The 18,845-nt window shown below is 45.6% G+C and overlaps 1 protein-coding gene across 1 annotated transcript in view; it reads right to left on the reverse strand.

Moving 5' to 3' along the window:
• The window catches only part of TMEFF2 (transmembrane protein with EGF like and two follistatin like domains 2), a 125,554-nt gene extending 107,359 nt beyond the window's left edge, over positions 1-18,195 (reverse strand). Inside the window, exons 1-4 of the mRNA XM_048309739.1 lie at positions 17,933-18,195; positions 16,442-16,551; positions 10,525-10,654; positions 7,708-7,734 (exon numbers count right to left, since the gene is read on the reverse strand). Of these exons, the coding sequence (XP_048165696.1) occupies positions 7,708-7,734; positions 10,525-10,654; positions 16,442-16,551; positions 17,933-18,116 (451 nt within the window). The 5' untranslated portion in view covers positions 18,117-18,195. The remainder of the gene's footprint in view (positions 1-7,707; positions 7,735-10,524; positions 10,655-16,441; positions 16,552-17,932) is intronic.
• Between the last annotated feature and the right edge of the window lie 650 nt (positions 18,196-18,845).

Here is an 18,845-nt window from a genome sequence, read left to right on the forward strand (position 1 = left end):
CCACCTAGGCCACTGCTAAAACAAACAAATAAATAAAGAGCATAAGGCTGATCGCTTTGCTGTCCATCTAACAATGATAAATCCACTTGTAATTACATCCTGAAAGGCAGCTTTTACTCCGCTAATTGCATACCACGTCAATTTTGCATGATTCTTGTTCCTTAATCATAGTGTCGTGTAGCAGCATGCCAAATGCTTCACCGACATCCACGTACACTATATCAACCAAACTTGTAGCTTCATAAATAACATTTCAATTAGTTGACAGAATCTATTACATCAGCCCATATTGCTCAGCATTAATTCTCATTTATTTCTTTATTGAGCAGGTCTGGGACTGCATGCCCTGTTCTACCTCAATCAATGTCAGATTGGCAGGCCTATAAATATCTGACGTTTTCCCCCCCTTTACTCTTTTTAATATCTACACATGTACATTCTCTCAGACCTTTAGAACTTTCCCATGTTCTTGGGTTTACGAATAACCAACATTAAAATTCCTCAACTAGCTTTCTTTACACTGCTACCTGCAAGATATATGGGGCTGCAGGGGTAAAAAGAGACCTGCTTTGGTATCTGCTTTTTTAATGGGCTTAAATAGGCACCATCATTATCTAACTCTCATGCAGGTAGAACAAATGGGATCAAGAAGTCCAAGGCATTAAAAAATTCACCTGAAATAACATGGAATGGTTTTGACTCTTCTTCCCTGAGTTGTGGCATTTTCGTACCTCAGTTTAGAGATCTCCCTACTGTCAAACACTTTGGGCTTCTATTCAAGAATTCTCCTGAGCAACAAGCAAAATGTTTATTTTAAATTAGAAACTAAGCATTTTCTACAAAGCTATTAAAAAACCTGGGCTAAAAGACTCGTGGCAACATCTTAAGAACTGGTAATGCTCTCCCATAAAATTCTAACTCATCTGGATTTGATTATGAGCTGCTCTGGATTCCTGGGCTTGCACCACACTCATTAAGCTTGTCCTCTGTGTGTGTGCATTTACATAAAGTAGGTGGCTGTCTCCAGTTTGCTAAGTCTCTAGGAATCAGTTGTGCCCTTCCTGCAGATAAGCTCCCACTGACTTCAAAAATAGCAGGCAAAATTTCTGGTTTCATTTCCCAGTCTCTGAAAGGAAAGAAAACGTCTTAGACAAAAGGGATTTTAAACATCCAGTGCAGAATGTATTAAATTTGCCAGATGCAGCTGAGGTCTGAAATGCAGGAGTCACAGAAAGCAAATACATGAACCTTTAGAGAGACTTGGCAGTTCTCATCCCATTTGTTATTTTTTAAGATCTCATGAGAGCATCTAACAAAATCCCGTGTCACACCAAAACCGGTTCAAAGCAAGTGCACAGTGAATCAGCTTCTTCAATCACTAAACCTCAGAATATATAATGACGAGATGCATAAGGATCTGAAGTGGTTCTGGTCAGTCCTAGGCTGCCTCAGATCCCACTTGTGCAAAACATCCACATTCAGAAGGAAAATTCAAAAGTCAATGGCATTTAAGCATGTGATAGAAATGAGGCACGTGCTTGAACACATGCTCTTGCCCCATGAAATAAGGTGTTTGTAGAAAGCTTGGAAGAGCCATTTGAAAGTTAAAACCAATTTCTTTTCTCTGTGGAAGAAATCCCTGCATAAAAAAGCAGAACAGTGGGCTAGATTTGCCTCTCACTGTCATCATGGCTAATCTCTAGTGACTCCACAGTTGTCACAAGGAAAATTAATCCAGGTTTACAGAGATGTAGCAGACAAATCTAGACCATGACATCTCTCTCTTGCTGTGTTTACAAGAACAGACCAATAAATGAGTATTTGTGATCGAGCGCTCCCTTTTTAATCTGTTTGCTGGAGTATCATAGGATTTGTTTGATGATTTCATGACTTAGTTATTCATGGATTTACAGATTGCGCGATTAGACAGCACATTTTGGATTTTTTTTCTCTGTTTCTATGCAGAGAAGCAATTTTGACTTCTAAAGCAAAACCAGGGCATCCTCAGTATTTTTTGATGTAGGTGAGCATCTTCCATTCATAGAATCCCTGTGTAGCTCTGAACTACTTACACAAAGTGCCAAAAACCTAAAGGATTGCATAATGCAGGAAAGAGGCTATGAATGAACGTCATTCATACTTCTCGCCTACAGAAGTCTGGGGATCTTCATGGCATCTTCTATTCATTTTCTCCAGTTTTGCATGAATGGCTGAAAACGGGCCACAACTCTTTCACTACCCGTCAGCTGTTCCCCGTGGCATTCCTCAGTGTCGACAGCCTGCTTGATGGGACCAGGAACACAGCAAGGACTTCTGCCCATCAATAACACAGCAAGCACAGAATGCACGACTTCTCATTGGGTCTTTGCATTCTAGCTTCAGGAGCAGCACGCAAAACACAGGAAGAACCCAGGCAACTAAATCCAAACCCAACATCTTCCAGGGCTGGTACATTATCTATAACCTTGGAGAGCTTCTAGGAGATATGGGGATTTGCTCAAACATCTCAGCCTAGCAGGGTCAATGAGCTCAATACTTAGCTCAAATGAGAGCCTAAGAGAAACCCAAAAACTGGTATCCTGGTCATCTCCATACCTTCCTAGGATTTTCTGAAACTGTTACTGCACCCTACCCAGCACAAAATGCCCCGAGCAGGGGTCTAGAAGTCAGGCACTTGTGAACGCCTAAGTGCTTCTCTTCTAGTCAACAAAAACATATGGGAACTTCATCCTTTCCTGATTTTTAAAGGCCACAAAGAGACATGAACTGCCTTTCCCTGACCTAACTCTTATATAGGTCAGATGAGCACCAGCCCTGAACTGGAAGTCATGTAATCATGTTAGGACAGCGAAGAGCCTGAGCTAATAAACCCGGCCTTTCAAAGAGCTTATTGGTTTGGGCTCAGTGCCATGCTGAGGTTAACAAGGTAAAAACCCGTTTAACAAAGGAGACATATTTGACCATCCACAGTTAGGTCAATCATTTAAGATTTAAACATTCCCTCCAGAGGTATTTACCCAGTCAGTGCACGTTGCTTACAGTTGACTCTGGACATTCTGATGCTGCTTTAAATTATATCTCCCAAATCAAATTAGGGTAGAAGAAGCTTTCCTATTTCCTTACTGCAGTTGACAATTGCACATGGGGTCAGCAAATATTCTAAATTCACGTGAGAGAAGCTTGAATCACCTATTAAACCCAGGAAAAGCATCTGTAGCTCAAAATATGAACACCTTTCCAAGGTTAAACTAGAACAGCCAGAGTATTCTCCTGTATATTGGGAACATGTGTGTATGTGTGTGTTTATCAGCACTGCATTTTATATAGTGCTTCATTCAAACCAATATACACTCCAGGTTTTATGGTGTATTTTGGCTCAAGTGTGATTGCTAGGACAGTGTTTACAGCAATATTCACCGTGTTCTGCATAGGCCTGCCCATCAATCAACACTGTAATAAAACAGAAAGGGAAATCACTGGAAAAGCAGCAGAGCTGCTGAATTCAAGTAAGCCATACAAAAACAGCATGGAGACAAATGCAAATGCAGCTGGGTCAAAGTAGCCATTTACCTGTTGATTAAAGGAAAAAAAAAGTATATACATGCTGCATTACAGTTTGCCTTAAAAAAAATAACATAGGCTTCAAAGTGTTAATTTTTTCCTCCCTATTTTCTCTGGGTTAGTGTCTCAAGATGACTGCTGCTCCATACAGATTTATAATATGTATGTGTTTATTCACACATCTCTAAGTCAACAGGAAAGGCAGACCAGAATACCAAATCTATCATTAAATCTACATGTTGGCACCTACAAAGAGCTGCAGGACTTCATTTTTTTTCCAGCTAAGATTGAAAGAACGAACAAACAAACAAGCCACGCTCATCCTTAAAATACACACACAAAGCAAGAGAGGCAGAGAGAGGCGGAAAAGAAGGTGGCTTGTAAGGTTGTTGGTTTTCAGGTTTGTCTAACAGATCAGGAATAAATTTAAGAGCAGTATAATCTCTGAATCTTTCTGGATGTCATATGGGTTTGCTGACAAACATTGGGGTTCAAAAGCCCCAGCACTGGCTTGGCTCTGAAGCAGCATGTGCTATTCCCAATTCAGACACTGAAGCGTGATGCAGCTTCCAGCCCTTGCCCAGCTTGGATATCCAGACTGCTTCACAGTTTTTATTTCTCTCCCTCTCTGCGAAGAAGTGCCTCACAGTGTCAGGGTGTACCATGCTGGAGTCCTAATCTTAGAATTAGCATCTAGATGCTACTGTAAAATAAATGGTGATGATGGTATTGATGAATTATCACTCGTTTGGTTGGTTTATTTTAATTTTGCTTTATTCTAGATCATAAAGAATTAACATAAATTCAAACTAGGATAAGATCTGTGTACCTAGGACCCCATAGAATTCCCACTGAAGTCATCAGGACTTGATCGGAAATTGAAGGAGATTCTGAAACTAATTCAAGGTAGGTGCTTATGCACTGCCATGGAGGGGGTCACAGCAACACCCACTGTGACAGTCACCCCCAGTGAATCCATCAGACTGTGAATGAAAGCCAGTCAACAGAGCTGGGAGTGCAGACAATGCAGGGAGGGCAAAGAAGTGCTCAGTGTGAAAATGAAACCAAGGAGAGATGTTCTTAGCCCATTAAGAGCTATAATGAAATACAGCATCTTGAGTTTGTTGCTGTTAGAAGGAAGCCAGGAAACGAGCAAGAATTCATTATAAAGCTGCTCAAGACCAAAACATGAATCATTGGGTTCTAAAAAAACCCAGTTGTCTAGAGAACGGCATAGATGAAAATGAATGGAATCTCTTTAAATTACTCTCTGTATAAAGTCTTTCACATCCATCCTTTCTGGCTTTCTGATTAGTATCTTTCTGGGATGTGGGTTTTTAAATAATTCCACACCATACTCCCAGCTTCTGCAATCAAAACACTGAAATGGCTCTTGATTCTGCATTTTTCATCTTCATTTACAGGGAAAAATGTCTTCTGCAGTAAGAAACTCGAACACCTACTGTCCTACCCATCTACTGGGTATCCCCAAAAGTGTATGCTGAAGGGTCAGTAATCAAATGAGAGTAAGATCTCCTCATCACTTTACAAATAAGGGGACTTTTATATGTTATTGCTGCATAGAAGAGGATTAAATCACCTCTGGAAAGCCCTCAAGATCAGTAAAATGCTGAAAAGCTGGGACCTCTCTGATGTCAGCATCCCTGATAGGAGAGCAAAAAACCCCAAATCCTACACAGTAAATTGAGAAGACTTCCCTGCAAACCCAGATGGGAAACACAGCCTCTGGCTGTTTTGTTCATGCTCTGACCAGTGTCCTGAGAAAAGGAGGCTTGTATGACCACATGGTGTGCTTATCTGCATCTGTCCCTTGCACCAACCCCTTTCCAGCTCTTCTGAGCCCTTTAGCAATTATAGCTTCATGTGAAAAGCTCCACTGAAGGAGCAGCAGTATTGGGAGCTGAACTGGTGTCAGTCATGGGGGAAACCACCTGGAAAGTTGCCATGTTTTAAGAACCAGAAAAACACAACTTGAATTAATTTGTTACTGGATGTGTACCTCATCAGACCAAAGAAATCCAACCAAGAGATACAAGCCTGTTGAAAACTTGGTTCCCTTATCTCCCAGCTGGCTGGCTGGCAGGGTCCCTGTGGCAGGAGTTCTGATAAAAAAGATGCTGCACTGGTTACTCTGTTAACTGAGACTGCTTGGAGAAGCACAAGAAAGAAAGAATTTTCAAGAAAAATCAGAAACACAAGATTGCCTAAGACCTCAGGCTTCTTATGGGAACATGCCCCACTCATGACTGCTGGAGTGGATTTTACAAGGCTTACTGTGATGACATCCAAAATTTATTACAGCTTTTACAACAAGACCATGTCTAGTAAAGAGTGATGTAGTGACAGTATTTACTTGTCTGGATTTAGCTTCTTTGGCTTCTTAGGGCACATAAATATACTTTTGTACTTCAAGAACAGCCATAGCTGCCTACTAAATCTTGAATAATACAAGGCAGCTTTGTAGACCTTTAAACACATGTCCCAACTTGGTTCCGTCTCATTCACAAATCTGCTTCCTTACTACCTGCGCAATCAGCCCCAAGGCCCTGCTCTGCTCATCTTCTGCCGACCTTAACTTCTAAAATGAAACTGTTTGGAAATCATGCTTTTTAACTCCTATGCTTTCTGAGAATGGAATTCATTACCTTCAGAAAGTGGCCAAGTTTGTTTTCCCACCTCCTCAGTTACCAAAGTGAAAACCTTATCTGTCTTCCTTGATACGTGCGTGATGAATTTCGTACAACTTCATTCAAAAACCAATTTATTGACCATTGGTGTGTAAATCCTATCATACATATAAATCAAATTGTAAATTTCTGATAAGCACTGAAAAAGGTATTTTTCTGGTGTAATGGTTTAAAAAGACAATTTACAAGGACATCAGAGTAAAATAGGAATAGCTGGAAAAAACTAGCAATATTTCATGTTGCAGTTTTTGGGGAGCCAGACTTGAAGCATCTTGAAGTGACCTGAGTTCCAGAAAACAGCCTGAGTCTGATGTCAGAAAATCAGCCCCCTTGAAGTGCCTCATGCTCATGTTGTTGACCTTTTCACAGGTAAAAATAATATGTTCCATGCACATTGTGCTTGCTGATATCCTGGTTACCAAAATTAAACAAGGACTAGGGGATACTTTGCCAAGTAACGTGACTGCATTTGAAAAACCTGAACCCAACCAGGAGCAGCCACAAAACTGGGTCAGGGCCCAGCCCTGCTGTCTGTGTCATGCCAAAAGCTGGCTCAGCTGCTGGTGGCTGCCCCAGCCAGAGGAGCCCAGCAGCCTCCCCGCCTGATGCTGGCCTTGCCCTTGCCCTGCCATGGGGCTCCTTGAGCCTATCAGGGAGCTGGGGCAGAATGAAGGGAACTCTCAAGGACAACCTTCCCCAGGTACCCAGACTAGCCCTGGCCCTCCCAGGGAAGCCTGACCTACAAGCCCTAAAAGTCACACTCCCTACCCCGAGGCAGGGCACTACCCAGACCCAACACTTGTGCTTCCAAGAAGGACTGCTGTCAGGCAAGCAAATCCATTAATGACTGCAGCAAGAAATAAAAAAAATAAACCCAAAATAAACCCCAACTTAAATGCTAGTTTACCTACATTTTACAGTATTCCCCATATGCCACAAAGGGCTCAGGCTATTTCCACATTCAGTTTTGCTGTTGCTGTTCTTATAAAAACACATTCTTCCTTCCCTGTGACATTTCTTCATATCTTTGAAACAATGCTCTCTGCTACCACAAAATATTTGGCTTGAATCCTCCAGTGAGGAGGAGCCAAGGGTTTGGCTCATGTTTTAAAAACAAAAGAAATATTACCCTAAACATAAAACAAATGAGTGCAACTGTAACAGTAGATGGAGATAGAGCTCCTAGCACAACCTATGAATAATTCCAAGTCCTATTAGAAGTAACACAGCTTTCTGAATTTCCCTAGAAAACAGCATGTCATGATTAGGTTCCAGCTTGACTGAAATGCAAAATACCACTTTTTTCAAAGACAGAGCTGAACGAAAGACAATATGTAGTGCAACAACTAAATTGCAAAGCATATTCACTCAGAATCTGAAATTGTGGAAGACAATGTGTGTACACAAAAGTACAGAGATATTAAAAGAGGGCTCTTACCTCCGTCCCCAGATCCTGAGCCAGCATCTGAAAAAAGAACAGAAAGAAATTTACATTCATGTGCTCCAGTATGTCCTGTGAGCATGCAAAGCAAGGCTTCAGTGAAGTGTACTACAGTGTACCTCGTGTTAGATGGCATCCCTGGGTAAATTATAGAGATCTAATCTGAATGTAATTCACTCAAGCCATCTTTCTCGTGTTTCCATTTCTTTTTTTTTCTTCAAAGTCTCTGTATCAGATGAAAATAACGTAAGCCATAGAATACTGCAATGTCCTTAGCAATCTCTAATTTGTTTTGTTGTATTTAGACCGATATATCTTTGTTATCAACAGTTGTGCAAAGTTATTCCACTTGGTCAATACCAAATCCTCACCAAGGAAATATTTTAAAATCCATTTGTTTGAGAAGACACCAATTGTAAATTCATATCATTATCTTTAGAAAACAGTGACATCAGATCATAACTAGCTGGAATAAACCATTAAATTACTATTATTCAAAGTCATCAGATAAATTATTAAAATGCCATTTTTCTCAAGGTTGTTGCTGAGTTTCAAAACTGTTGCTGCGTGCTTTCTTTTTCCTCTGCTCGACATTTTGTTGCCTGGAATGATGAGAGTCACAAACTTAGAAAGTGCAACATCACAAAATTGCCAAGGCCAGAGCTTCAGTAAGAAACTTTGTAAGCAAGGCGAAGCAGGGAATGCACTCATGTAGGGTTACCAAAAATAACACCAAAGAGTAGTTTCTTCTGCAGGGAAGGGAGGGTGGCTGCCATCCTATCCTTCCCCTTAGTGCAACAGTTATGCCTTTATCAGCATCACGATTAAGCGAAAGAGTTTGGAAAAGCTGCTTTGGGATCAAAGTACCCGATGAACTGTTAGATCTCATTTACTGACAGCAAGGTCTGGTGGATCTGAACTTGCACATGCCATCACTGCTCAAAACTAAGAAAGAAAAAGAAAATCTTTGCTAAATAATTTGTTGCAAGAATTGCTTCAAATGGTAGATTTATCCAGCAAGGCTGCGAAGGACAGATGCAAAAGGTGGCTGAAAAGGGGAATAGAAATAATGGTGTTTTCCCAGCGACCATGTCCTGAATTTTCCCGATCTCATCTTTTGTCCTGATGCTCCTTCCCAAATGAACTGCTGAGGAAAGAGGAAAGAAAGGTGTCTGCATTGCAGAGCCCTCATGGCTCTGGGAAGTGCTGCTTTTCCAGGTGTGACAGATCTCCCCAGCATGGAAGAAGAAATGAACATCTGCTCTCGCCTGCCTGCCACAGTGAGCAACCACGTTCTCTGGCTCCCTGGAGGAAAAGGACCTCGTGTTTTGCCTCCTGCCCCACCCTTCAGTGCCCAGACCCCTGCCAGGCATGGCCACAAGGGCTGCTCACAGCCACTTCTCCCAGAAGCCCAGGTCTCTTCTGGAGGTTCTTGAGCACCCTCTCTCTCTGCCCCATCCCATAGGGAAAACCTAAGGAAAACGGCTGCTCCCCTCTCAACTGAACTCCTCCTTGAAAGAAGGAAAAAGAGGCCAAAGACCTTGATCAAGACTTCAGGAAAACTTTTTTTCCTCTCCCTTCTCTGTTTCTGAAATCCACAATGTATTTCAAAGGAATGCTGCCAACACAGTCATTGCCAGCAGGCAAACAAGTTTCAGAAAAGTTGTAGCAATGTGCGGAAATTATCCCTTTAATCAAAACGTTTGAACCCAGAAAAGACCAGTTGCTGTGCTGAGAGAATTTACTAAGTTGAACAAATCCTACACCACAGTAGGTTTTGTCAGCCTGAACTCCATTTAATACCAATTTATGGACAAAAAAATTGCAGCATATGTTTTTTTCTTCTTGAAAATTGTCAGGTAACAGCTTCAGAGAAGAACAACATTTCCAGGGAAAGGAGTTTATTTTCTCTCAGGTGTATGAAACATGAAATTACTGAACTGAAAAAAGTTTGTCTAATGTACTTTTTATTGACTCCTCCATCCTCAGCCAAGAAAAAATTCTGCTTTAAGTTTAAAGAACTCTCTCAAGAACAAAGGCTTACTCCTGCTCTTTTCAAGTCAACTTCACTGCCCACCTCTAACAGATACTGAGCACAAAAGAAAAACATCAAGAACTCCTGCACATAAGCAACTCGGTTTTCCTGACATATTTTGCTCATTCACCTTTCTACCTGTTCCATAAAAGCTGAGATATAAACAGCTCACGAGGCTCAGAGTTAAGCAAAGCTGCCTTATATGCCAGTCAGTTTTCACAAGGTGGCACAGACCTGTTTGTTTTGTGTGCTTTGGACTAAATCTTCAGCTGGTGTAAATTGGGAGGACTCATTACAACCAGTGGTCTGGTTCCTGTACCAGCTAGGAATCTGGCCCTATAAGGTTAAGGAAAAACCTAAGAAACTGGATTGCAGGCAATAATGCTCCAGTTCTCTCCAGATTATGGAGAGGTTTGTGGTAATCCAGATGCCCATTTATCAGACATCTGCTCACTTAATCTGTTACCAGTTCACTTGTCATAACAGCTCAGAAGTGTACGCAGGGCACAGGATGATCAGGAGCACAAGATACAAATTAAAAAAGAAATCTGCTTCTGTGCTGAACTCTTCCAAACAGTGCCAGGGGTACAGTGTATCATGGACTGTGAGCCTATATTAAGTTACTTTAAAGGGAATGATGGCAGCGACTTCTCATGCCCCAAACTGCAAAGAATTAACCCGTAATGAATCCAAAGCAAGAATTCAAATGGCCATCCACAGGCCATTTTCCTGGGGGGCATGGCAAGGTGGGCAGGCAGCCTGGAGTGAGTTATACGTACCAGTGGCACACGATCCCTCGGACACCAGCAGGATTTCACTCTGCTGCTTGCAGGCAGCCTGTTTCAAGTAGCACTCATTCTGGTAGGTGTCACCATTGGAGCCACACACGGGCACGTAGTCATTGTTACACTGATGGGAAAGGACAGAGAGCAGCAGTGTTAGTCACACGAGCAGGGGGCATGGCGCCCATTCAGGTGTCCCCACACACACGCCCTGCTCCTTCCCAGCATTAAAACCCTAGGAAAACAACTGAGAGGGAAACACTGACAATCCTGTCCTCACCTTTACAGCCACTAAGAGAGAGAGAGGGAGGGGTATTTTTAAAAAGAAACATCAGACTTGAAGAGATTAGGGGAAAGGTAGTCTGAAAGTTCAGCGCAAAGTGTTCAGTAAGTACCCCAGAGAGGTCTCTCACTGCCAGCAGGAGCAGGGGGCATTCCCAGGGAAGGAATATGGGCAAGGTGAATGACTCCTCACATCTGCAGTAACAGCTCCTGTGTTTCCATCGGACGGCTCCAGACAAATGGTCATGAACAGGCTCTCTCCATCCCTCCTCCTGCACACACACGCCCTCAGTGCTACGGAGGTCTGCACACATACAAGTGTGTGTCTAGCTATTTAAGTACTGACTGGACACAGGGAAATTATTTCTGAGACACCAACGATCAAAGTCCATCCCTCTTTCTGCACAGACATTCCCGTTCCTGGCAAGCTGCAGCTGGGATGCTCCACAAAGGTCCAAGCTCTCCCCACGGTGGCCAGTGGGCAGGGGCGGCAGCACTGCAGAGAGCTCAGCCAGTGCACAAGTTTCTCACACTACGCACTCCTGCTTTGGCTCAAACTCCTGCTGAGCTCTGCTTGATTTCCTCTACCACTGGAAGACAGTTATTCCCCTTCTCGTTCATTTAAAAAAATAACCATTTCATTTTATACTGGAAATTGGGCAACCTACCGGGTGCATTTATCACAAGATAATCATGCTTGGAGGCTTAGAAATACTTGGATGTGCCCTGTACATGGCAATTATACCAGGGATATGATTATCTCGTGATTACCCTACTCCTGGTATGCCTCATTGTTTAATTAGAACAAATGGAATTATCACAATTATTATTTACAAATGCTCACCTCTGCCTAAATCCAAGTAAAAATTTAGAAGAAATCGTACATCCTATTTAGCTGTATTATGCCACAAAGTCTGAGGTGTGTTTGTTGGGCACAATGTAAAACACAGAACTGAAATATCAGGGATATTAACGTCAAAAATGCTTTAAACTGAATGACTACAGAAGTGATTAACACAAACAATTGCATAGATTGCATTAATTGCAGGCCTCCACACAGAGCAGCTGCCAAGAAATTATTCATAGTTGGTCAGAGTGACATTTTGATTGGGCCAAAACAAATGACATTTTCCTTTTGTATTGTATTCTCTTAAATCTTCCCAAGCTGTTGCCCACCCCCAGCACCCTCTTCCCTCAGAACAAGGAAGAAAAACAGCAGCCACAACAGTAGAAATCCTCTCCTTCTGCTCCTCACAAAGGGCTCCATGCAGAGATTTTAAACTGTTGATTAAAAATGTTTCTAGGCTATTTTCACCATTATGTTCCAAATCTGAGCAATGTTTCAAGCATAAAATGCCAACTTCATCCAGAAGCTCAACAGCAATTGCTGGAGGCCGATCTGGAATACATAACCAGGACAATTAACACAATTGTGCTTATTTTTTAAAGCATGAAGCGTCAAATCATGCTTACTTTAGGTGTAATATCTGCTTGTCACCCAAGGATTTGTGAGGAATTTGGCCTGGAGTATCTCAACAGGCTTTGTTACATGCAGAAACGAGGTCGGAGTCTTTGCCCAAGAAATACAGCGGCAACTTCTGTGCCCGAGAAACATAAAGGCAACTCCTCTGCTGGTTTTGCCCAGAGTGGGGGACGATCTTTCACACTGACTCAGCTGCAGATCTGAAAGGCCAGACAGCCCCACATAAATGGTGAATTCCTGATCCATGGAAAGGAGTGCTACGAGCTAGGCTGGAACTTCTTCCAAAGCTTGGCAATTTTAAAATGCATTTGAGAGACACCAGAATCCCAGGAAGTATGAGACCACTCTTCCCACCAGCACCTTTGAAAAACTAGCATTCAGATGGAAAAGGCAGGAGCCACAAGGAGCAAGGGAGGGTTATCTTCCAGATGGATCCTGCCTTGGCTTTGAGCTGGAAACTGTAGTGGAAGTTACCCAGGGAAGAAAACAAGACCACTGAGGAGAGGGTTGTGATGTTTGTCACCAGGTGGTTCCTAACCCACTACAGCTAGACTCTTGTACTTGCCCATGCTGAATCCTGTACTCACAGCTCATCACTATCACAAAGTACTTGCTGCTACTACTGGAGAATATCAGGTGTTGAATGTCAGTTTCCTCAGTCTAGACACATGCTTTTGTCATTGGTTTAGGGGTCAATAGACCAGGCCCTAGATGTAGGAATGATTCTTCATCCCCAAGTAAGGACTGATCAAGCCCTTAGGGAAATCCCTGTCAAAACTAAACCCAGCAGCACAGTGCCACACTGTCCACTTCTCTCTTATACATGCCAGTTTTTAAAATACAGCTGTAGAGCAGGGAAATAGATGCCATCCAATTCAGCCAAGTGTCAGGCAAAGGCTGCCGCCTTCCTCAGCACCTGCAGCCTTGAGTGTCCACTGCCACAGCCAGGGACAAAGCAGCTTTGGGAGCCTTTGGGCCAGTACTGAGCACTGAAAGCAGGTGATTTGTTTCCTAAAGATAATGGTAACCTGTGTAACTCGTCCTCCTGGTAACACCGTTAAAAGCTTGACCTTCTCCTACTTTCACGGATCAACTACTCCCAAAATGCCACCCAACTCTTGAACCAAGTAGCCCAAAAATATATTCCAGAAATATAACAAAGCTGGAAGTCAGAAAGGTGATGTTGCAGCTCCACAAACACCGAAGCACGTGGAAGATTCAACATGCATGAAAACAGGACTCCATCTTTCCATAAAAAACAGTGACTTGTCCACAGTCTCGTTGACTCAAGAGAAAAGACACTGATGGAAATAGCTGGAATATTTTTTTGATAGCTCATGAAATGTAAGAGGGAAGAGCCCAGCTGCCAGACTGGTGGCTTTGGGCAAAGAGGTACAGACCCCACCAAGCCATGTCTCCAACCACATGCCTGCTGGCACAGCTCTACACCTTGTGTTGGACCCACTGAGCCTGAGGGGAGGGAGGGGTGGTGGTTTCCCTCACGCTCAGCCCTCCGGCTGGAGCCAGCACTGTGCCAGTGCCTTCTCTGCCTGCCAGAACCGAAGTCTGGGCTTGTCCTGCACAGGGGATGGGTCTGCATCTCCTGATCAGAGTGGGACATGGTGTTTCTCAATGAAATACATGTCCTGCTGTGAGGTGTCACAGCAGACTGTGACAAGAGAACCAGCCAATATGAACCTCTTTCTCAGCACATGCCTGCTGGCTCTCCAGTTGGAAGTCTAACTTGGATGTTCCGGAGCAGTCTGATCATATTCACCCCTTCAAATAAAAACAAATTCATTTTAACTCCACTTGGACAGACATGAAGCATCTGTGATTCTGGTTTGAACAAACCCAAAGAAAGACTGCAGAAGCTCTGCTCCCCACTTTTGTGTTCCTCAGCCCCTCAAGGCAAAGGCTGGTCAGCCCAGAACTCTTCATCAGTACAGAAGCAAAATGAGCTCTCCATCCTTGTCTATTCCCTCAAATTTCTGAAGAAAACAAAACACAGTTACAGTGATGAGGAGTCTGCTACTGATTTGCTCACTATCACCACAAAGAGTTGTCACTGAAATGGGAGCCCTGAATTCTGATGGGGGCCCCCTTACTCATGACATAAATTACCTGCGCAGCTCTGCCTCACTTAGCCAGCTTCAGACACCACACTAGAAATTAATTTTCTACTCCAGTGGCATATCTTTTTGGCTTGTCACACTGTCCACTGATGTTACAAGAGAAGCTAACATCCCCCCAAGCTCTGCCTGTATCAAAGTGCTCGAGTTTGACTACAGAAGCCCGGCACCACACCGCCCTGGGCAGCGCTGGCACAGCATCAGCCACAGGTAATTTGCCCTCCAAGGTCACAGTCAGCCCTGCGGCTCCACAGAGGGCTCACAGCAAGACAAAGAGCTCTGAGTGTTTACAGGGCCTGATCCAAAGGCCACTGAAACCAAAGATTGCTGTTGATTTCAACCTATTGCCCAGTGATTGGGCCCACAATTGCCTGACTCATTCTTTTGATCTTATTTACATATCCATATACCAACTACCTGATTTCCTTAAATCTGTTTCAACTTCCCCCTACAGAACTGCTAAACTCAGCATACTTGTAGTGTTCACCTCTCAAAGAGGGGACCACACAGCCTGGAGAGATTTACTTAGCTTCATTTACCCCAGATCACCAGGCATCAGCACCGTGCCTTGGAAAAACAGTGCTCCCAATGCCTTCTTCCCCGCCGACAGCAATATCTGAATTAGCACCCTCCAGGCTATGAGTTCACTGCTTTATGCCACATGGCAACATCACACAGGGACCAAAGACAAGACCCAAGCACTCTCAGTGGCTGCTCTAAGTTCCCAAGGCTCATGGCACAACATCTGCCCTGGCTTACCACCAGGCAATGGGACAAGTCACAGATGTTTCACTGCCTTACAGACTTTTCTTCGAAAGAGGAAACAGACCAGACCATAACCCTTATACCATTGCATATGCTGAGCCAAGGCAAATGCTCAGAACAGCATTCTCACACTGAAATTTTGATTGCACGCAAACTCCAAATGGAATAAAAGACTCCCATGGTCAATATGAATTCCCTTCCAACATGGGAAACACAAGCATTTTGGAACTACTGTCTTGCTCTCATTAGAGAAAATTCCTTCTTTGTTTAAAATGAAGGAAATTATCACTTGGGTTTTTTCTCCGAAGGCACATTTGGCTCCAGAAATATAAACGATACTTGCTATGCTTCAAAGTGAATAGTCTATCAAAGCTCAATATTAACATAATCATTACAGATGTGCACAATCTTGAGCTGTGCACTATTTGGCCTGCTCTACTGTAAACACTCAAATCAGCATTCTAAGTTTCACAACTGCACAAATCCACATTAAAATGCAGAGAAACACTGGGGCGTAAACACACGTACAATCCTGTGCTGGTACATGCTTTAAACTCCTTTAATTTGTGCGGTTTCTATTCAGGTCATTATTTAAAGACCAGCTGTTTTGAGAGTTAGCTAAAACATTAAATAGAATCGTTCATAATGAAATCGTCGGACTTTGAGAATGGCTCAGGTTTAGATGTAGCTGCAAGAGAAAGAGAGAAGAAATAGAAGGAAAACCCCCTACTACTCAGTAATAGCTCTCCTAAAACTATATAAAACCTAAAGGAAGTTCATTATTTTGGAACAGAGGGATTGCTCCTTAATCTGATCAGCTGGGCAGATAAACAGGCAGAAGCATTGTCACTATGCAGCCCTTCCTGAAAATATTGCATAAGCACATTACAGATCCATTTCTTTAACTAGATCAGAACTCCGAACACAATAAGCCATGATCTGTATCAGAAATGAATTTAGAAAGGACTCTAAATCCTTGTTAAAAGGGCAGAGATGAAAAATCAGAAATGTACAACCTGGAACTGCAGACCAGAATGGACATTTAAAGCCACAGCGTCTGCATTTTCCCAGAGAAACTTATGTCTTCTTGACACCAGTTGGTTCTCCTGCCAGCTTTTATACACGCTGCCAGGTTTTCCCTCTAACTTCTCTGCACATAGAGAAATAAATTGCCAAGTGATAGGTTATAAAGGGAGACCCTTGTTTTGTATTCTCATTAGTGAATTAGAGAACGAAATATCAATCTTCTTACCTTGAACTGACAGACACAAGTCACACTGTCTCCAATCCTTAAACACTCCCCATCAAATTTACAGGTATTGGTGTCGCAGAGAAAGAGATCATTTTCTCTGTCATCGTAACCTCAAATGTAAAGAGAGGAAAGAAAAAAAGTCAGCTTTGGTCTAGCAAGAGGAACAATACGGAATAATGGCATTTTAATGCACATAGCACAACAACCTTGTTGATTAAGTGATAGAGTCCAGATTTTCTTTTGTCCTTCCCTGTCCTCAGCTTTTCACTTTTCCTCTTGCTTCTCCCTCAGTGTTTCTCTCAGTTCTTATTCCCCACTACCTCACCGACTTTTTTTTTCTATTTCACAGATTGGGTTTCCTCAAAAGTCACCCTGTAATTATGCTATTTCATGGCTCTGGGTTGGAAATGTCATTAGCTTATCCCTATCCGATCACAAATCTGTTGGACAAAAGTCCAAATTGGAATTTCTCCAGCCCATGACACAACAAAGCCCCCAATAATAAAGACAAACAGGCTGTGTGTTTTCTGCGATGGTCTGCCTGATCCCAATGAAGATTGATGACCTCTAAGTTAACAGGAGAAGTGCCAGGTTCCCCACGAGCCGATGAGTGAACCGAGCTCTTTGCCTTCATATTCTCCGGGAAAAACCAACAGATCTGACTGAAGATTCAGTTCACGAATACAAGCATGAATTTCAGATTTCGCTAGCTGACTTCCCACTCCAACAGCGAGTGGCAAGACACTAAACAAAACAGCTATATCCGACTCCAAACCCATTAAGATCTGAATCCATTGATTTTTTAAAAAACATCCGAGTGCTCTTAACCATATCGCTACATGTTTAAAACGAAGAGCTCACAGCGCAAATTCCCCCCGCTCTAACACGTCATGTGCGATGCACACAGTACCCCAAATAACGCTCTTCCCCTCAGAAGGCTACTACAGTCTAATCTCCCAGTTAATTTACGCACTGGAGAATGGCCAGCTCCTAACCTACATAGGAAACCCGTTACAAAGGTCAGCCCGACTTTAAGGAACAGGCAGCGGGTTCCCGGTGTCGCGGCGCCCATACCCCGATCCGCTCTCCGTTCGGTGCGCACGGCAACAGCCGCCCGCAGGTTGCGCACACGCGGCGCCGTATCCCCGCGCCCCGCTCCCGCAGCCGAGCGCCCCGTTCCAGCGCAGAGCCGGGGCTCTCTCTCTGCCCGGGGAGCCGCCCGCACCGGCGGAGGGCGCGGCTGCCGCGCCCGGCGCCGCGGAGTGAGGGGCAAGCGGGGCCCCGGGGGCTGCGGTCGCACCGAGAGCGGCGGCGAGCCCCGACGCCCGGGACTTTTAGCCTTCGCTGCTCCCGTGCATTCAACGGGACGTGGCATCACCCTCTGAAGTTGCCTCCCCAGGGCTCGTCCGCGCAACTCCGAGCGCCCGGCGGGGCACGGCGGGGCTGCCGGGACGCTCGGCGGGGACGGGCGCGGGGTGCTCCGGTGCTTACCGGAGCAGTTCCAGCCGGTGGGCGTCTGGCAGTCACTTAAGGAGGTAGGGAAGGCCGCCAGCTTGTCGGGGCGGGCGAGGACGAGCAGCACGGCGGGCAGCAGCAGCCAGCAGCAGCAGTCGCAGAGCGTCCAGCCGCCGCCGCCGCCGCACTGCCGGGGCGGGGAGGGCTCCCAGGGCACCATGACTTCTTAACTCAACTCTCCGGCGGCGGCGTGCCCCCCGGGCGGCGCGGCGGGCGGCAGGGACGGGCGGCGGGGCCGCTGGGCATCCCGGGGCCCCGGCCGGCGGCGGCAGCGGGTCAGCGAGCGGCGGCCGGGCGCTACGCTGGGGCGAGCGGCGGAGCCCGGCGGGGCGGCGCGGGGGTGCGGGCGGCGGCGGGGCGGGGAGCGGCTGCCATAGGGGCCGGGCGGCGGGGAGCGGGGGGAGGGCGCGGAGGGGCCGCCGCCGCGCAGCCGCCGCCGCCGCCGCCTGCCCCGCTCTGCCGCCCGCATCCCTCTGCGCGGGGGAAGCAGCAGGTCCCGGCCCGCCGCGTCACGTGCGCCGCCGCGCCGCCCCCATTGGCCGAGCGGGATGCGGGGCCCGGCGGGCGGGGCCGGCGGTGCCGCTGCGCCCCGCGGCAGCGCCCGGGGCAGGGCCGGGCCGGGCCGGGCCAGCGGGGCCGCGGGCAGCGCTGCGCACCCCTGCGCCCGGGGGCGCCGTCCCGCCGGCTGCGGGGATGCGCCGGCCCCGTCGGGGCGCGGGCCAGGCAGCGCCGCGCCTCTCCGCGCCTCTCCGCGCCCCTCCGCGCCCAGACATGTGCGCGTACGGCCCGGGCCGGCGCCGAGCCGCAGGTGGCAAGCGCGCCCGCGGGCAGGGACATCCGTGACACCCTCCGCGCACACACACCGCACACGCTCGGGCGCTGCTGAAGT

This window comes from Corvus hawaiiensis, chromosome 7 (genome assembly GCF_020740725.1).
Source record: "Corvus hawaiiensis isolate bCorHaw1 chromosome 7, bCorHaw1.pri.cur, whole genome shotgun sequence".
Lineage (NCBI taxonomy): Eukaryota > Metazoa > Chordata > Aves > Passeriformes > Corvidae > Corvus > Corvus hawaiiensis.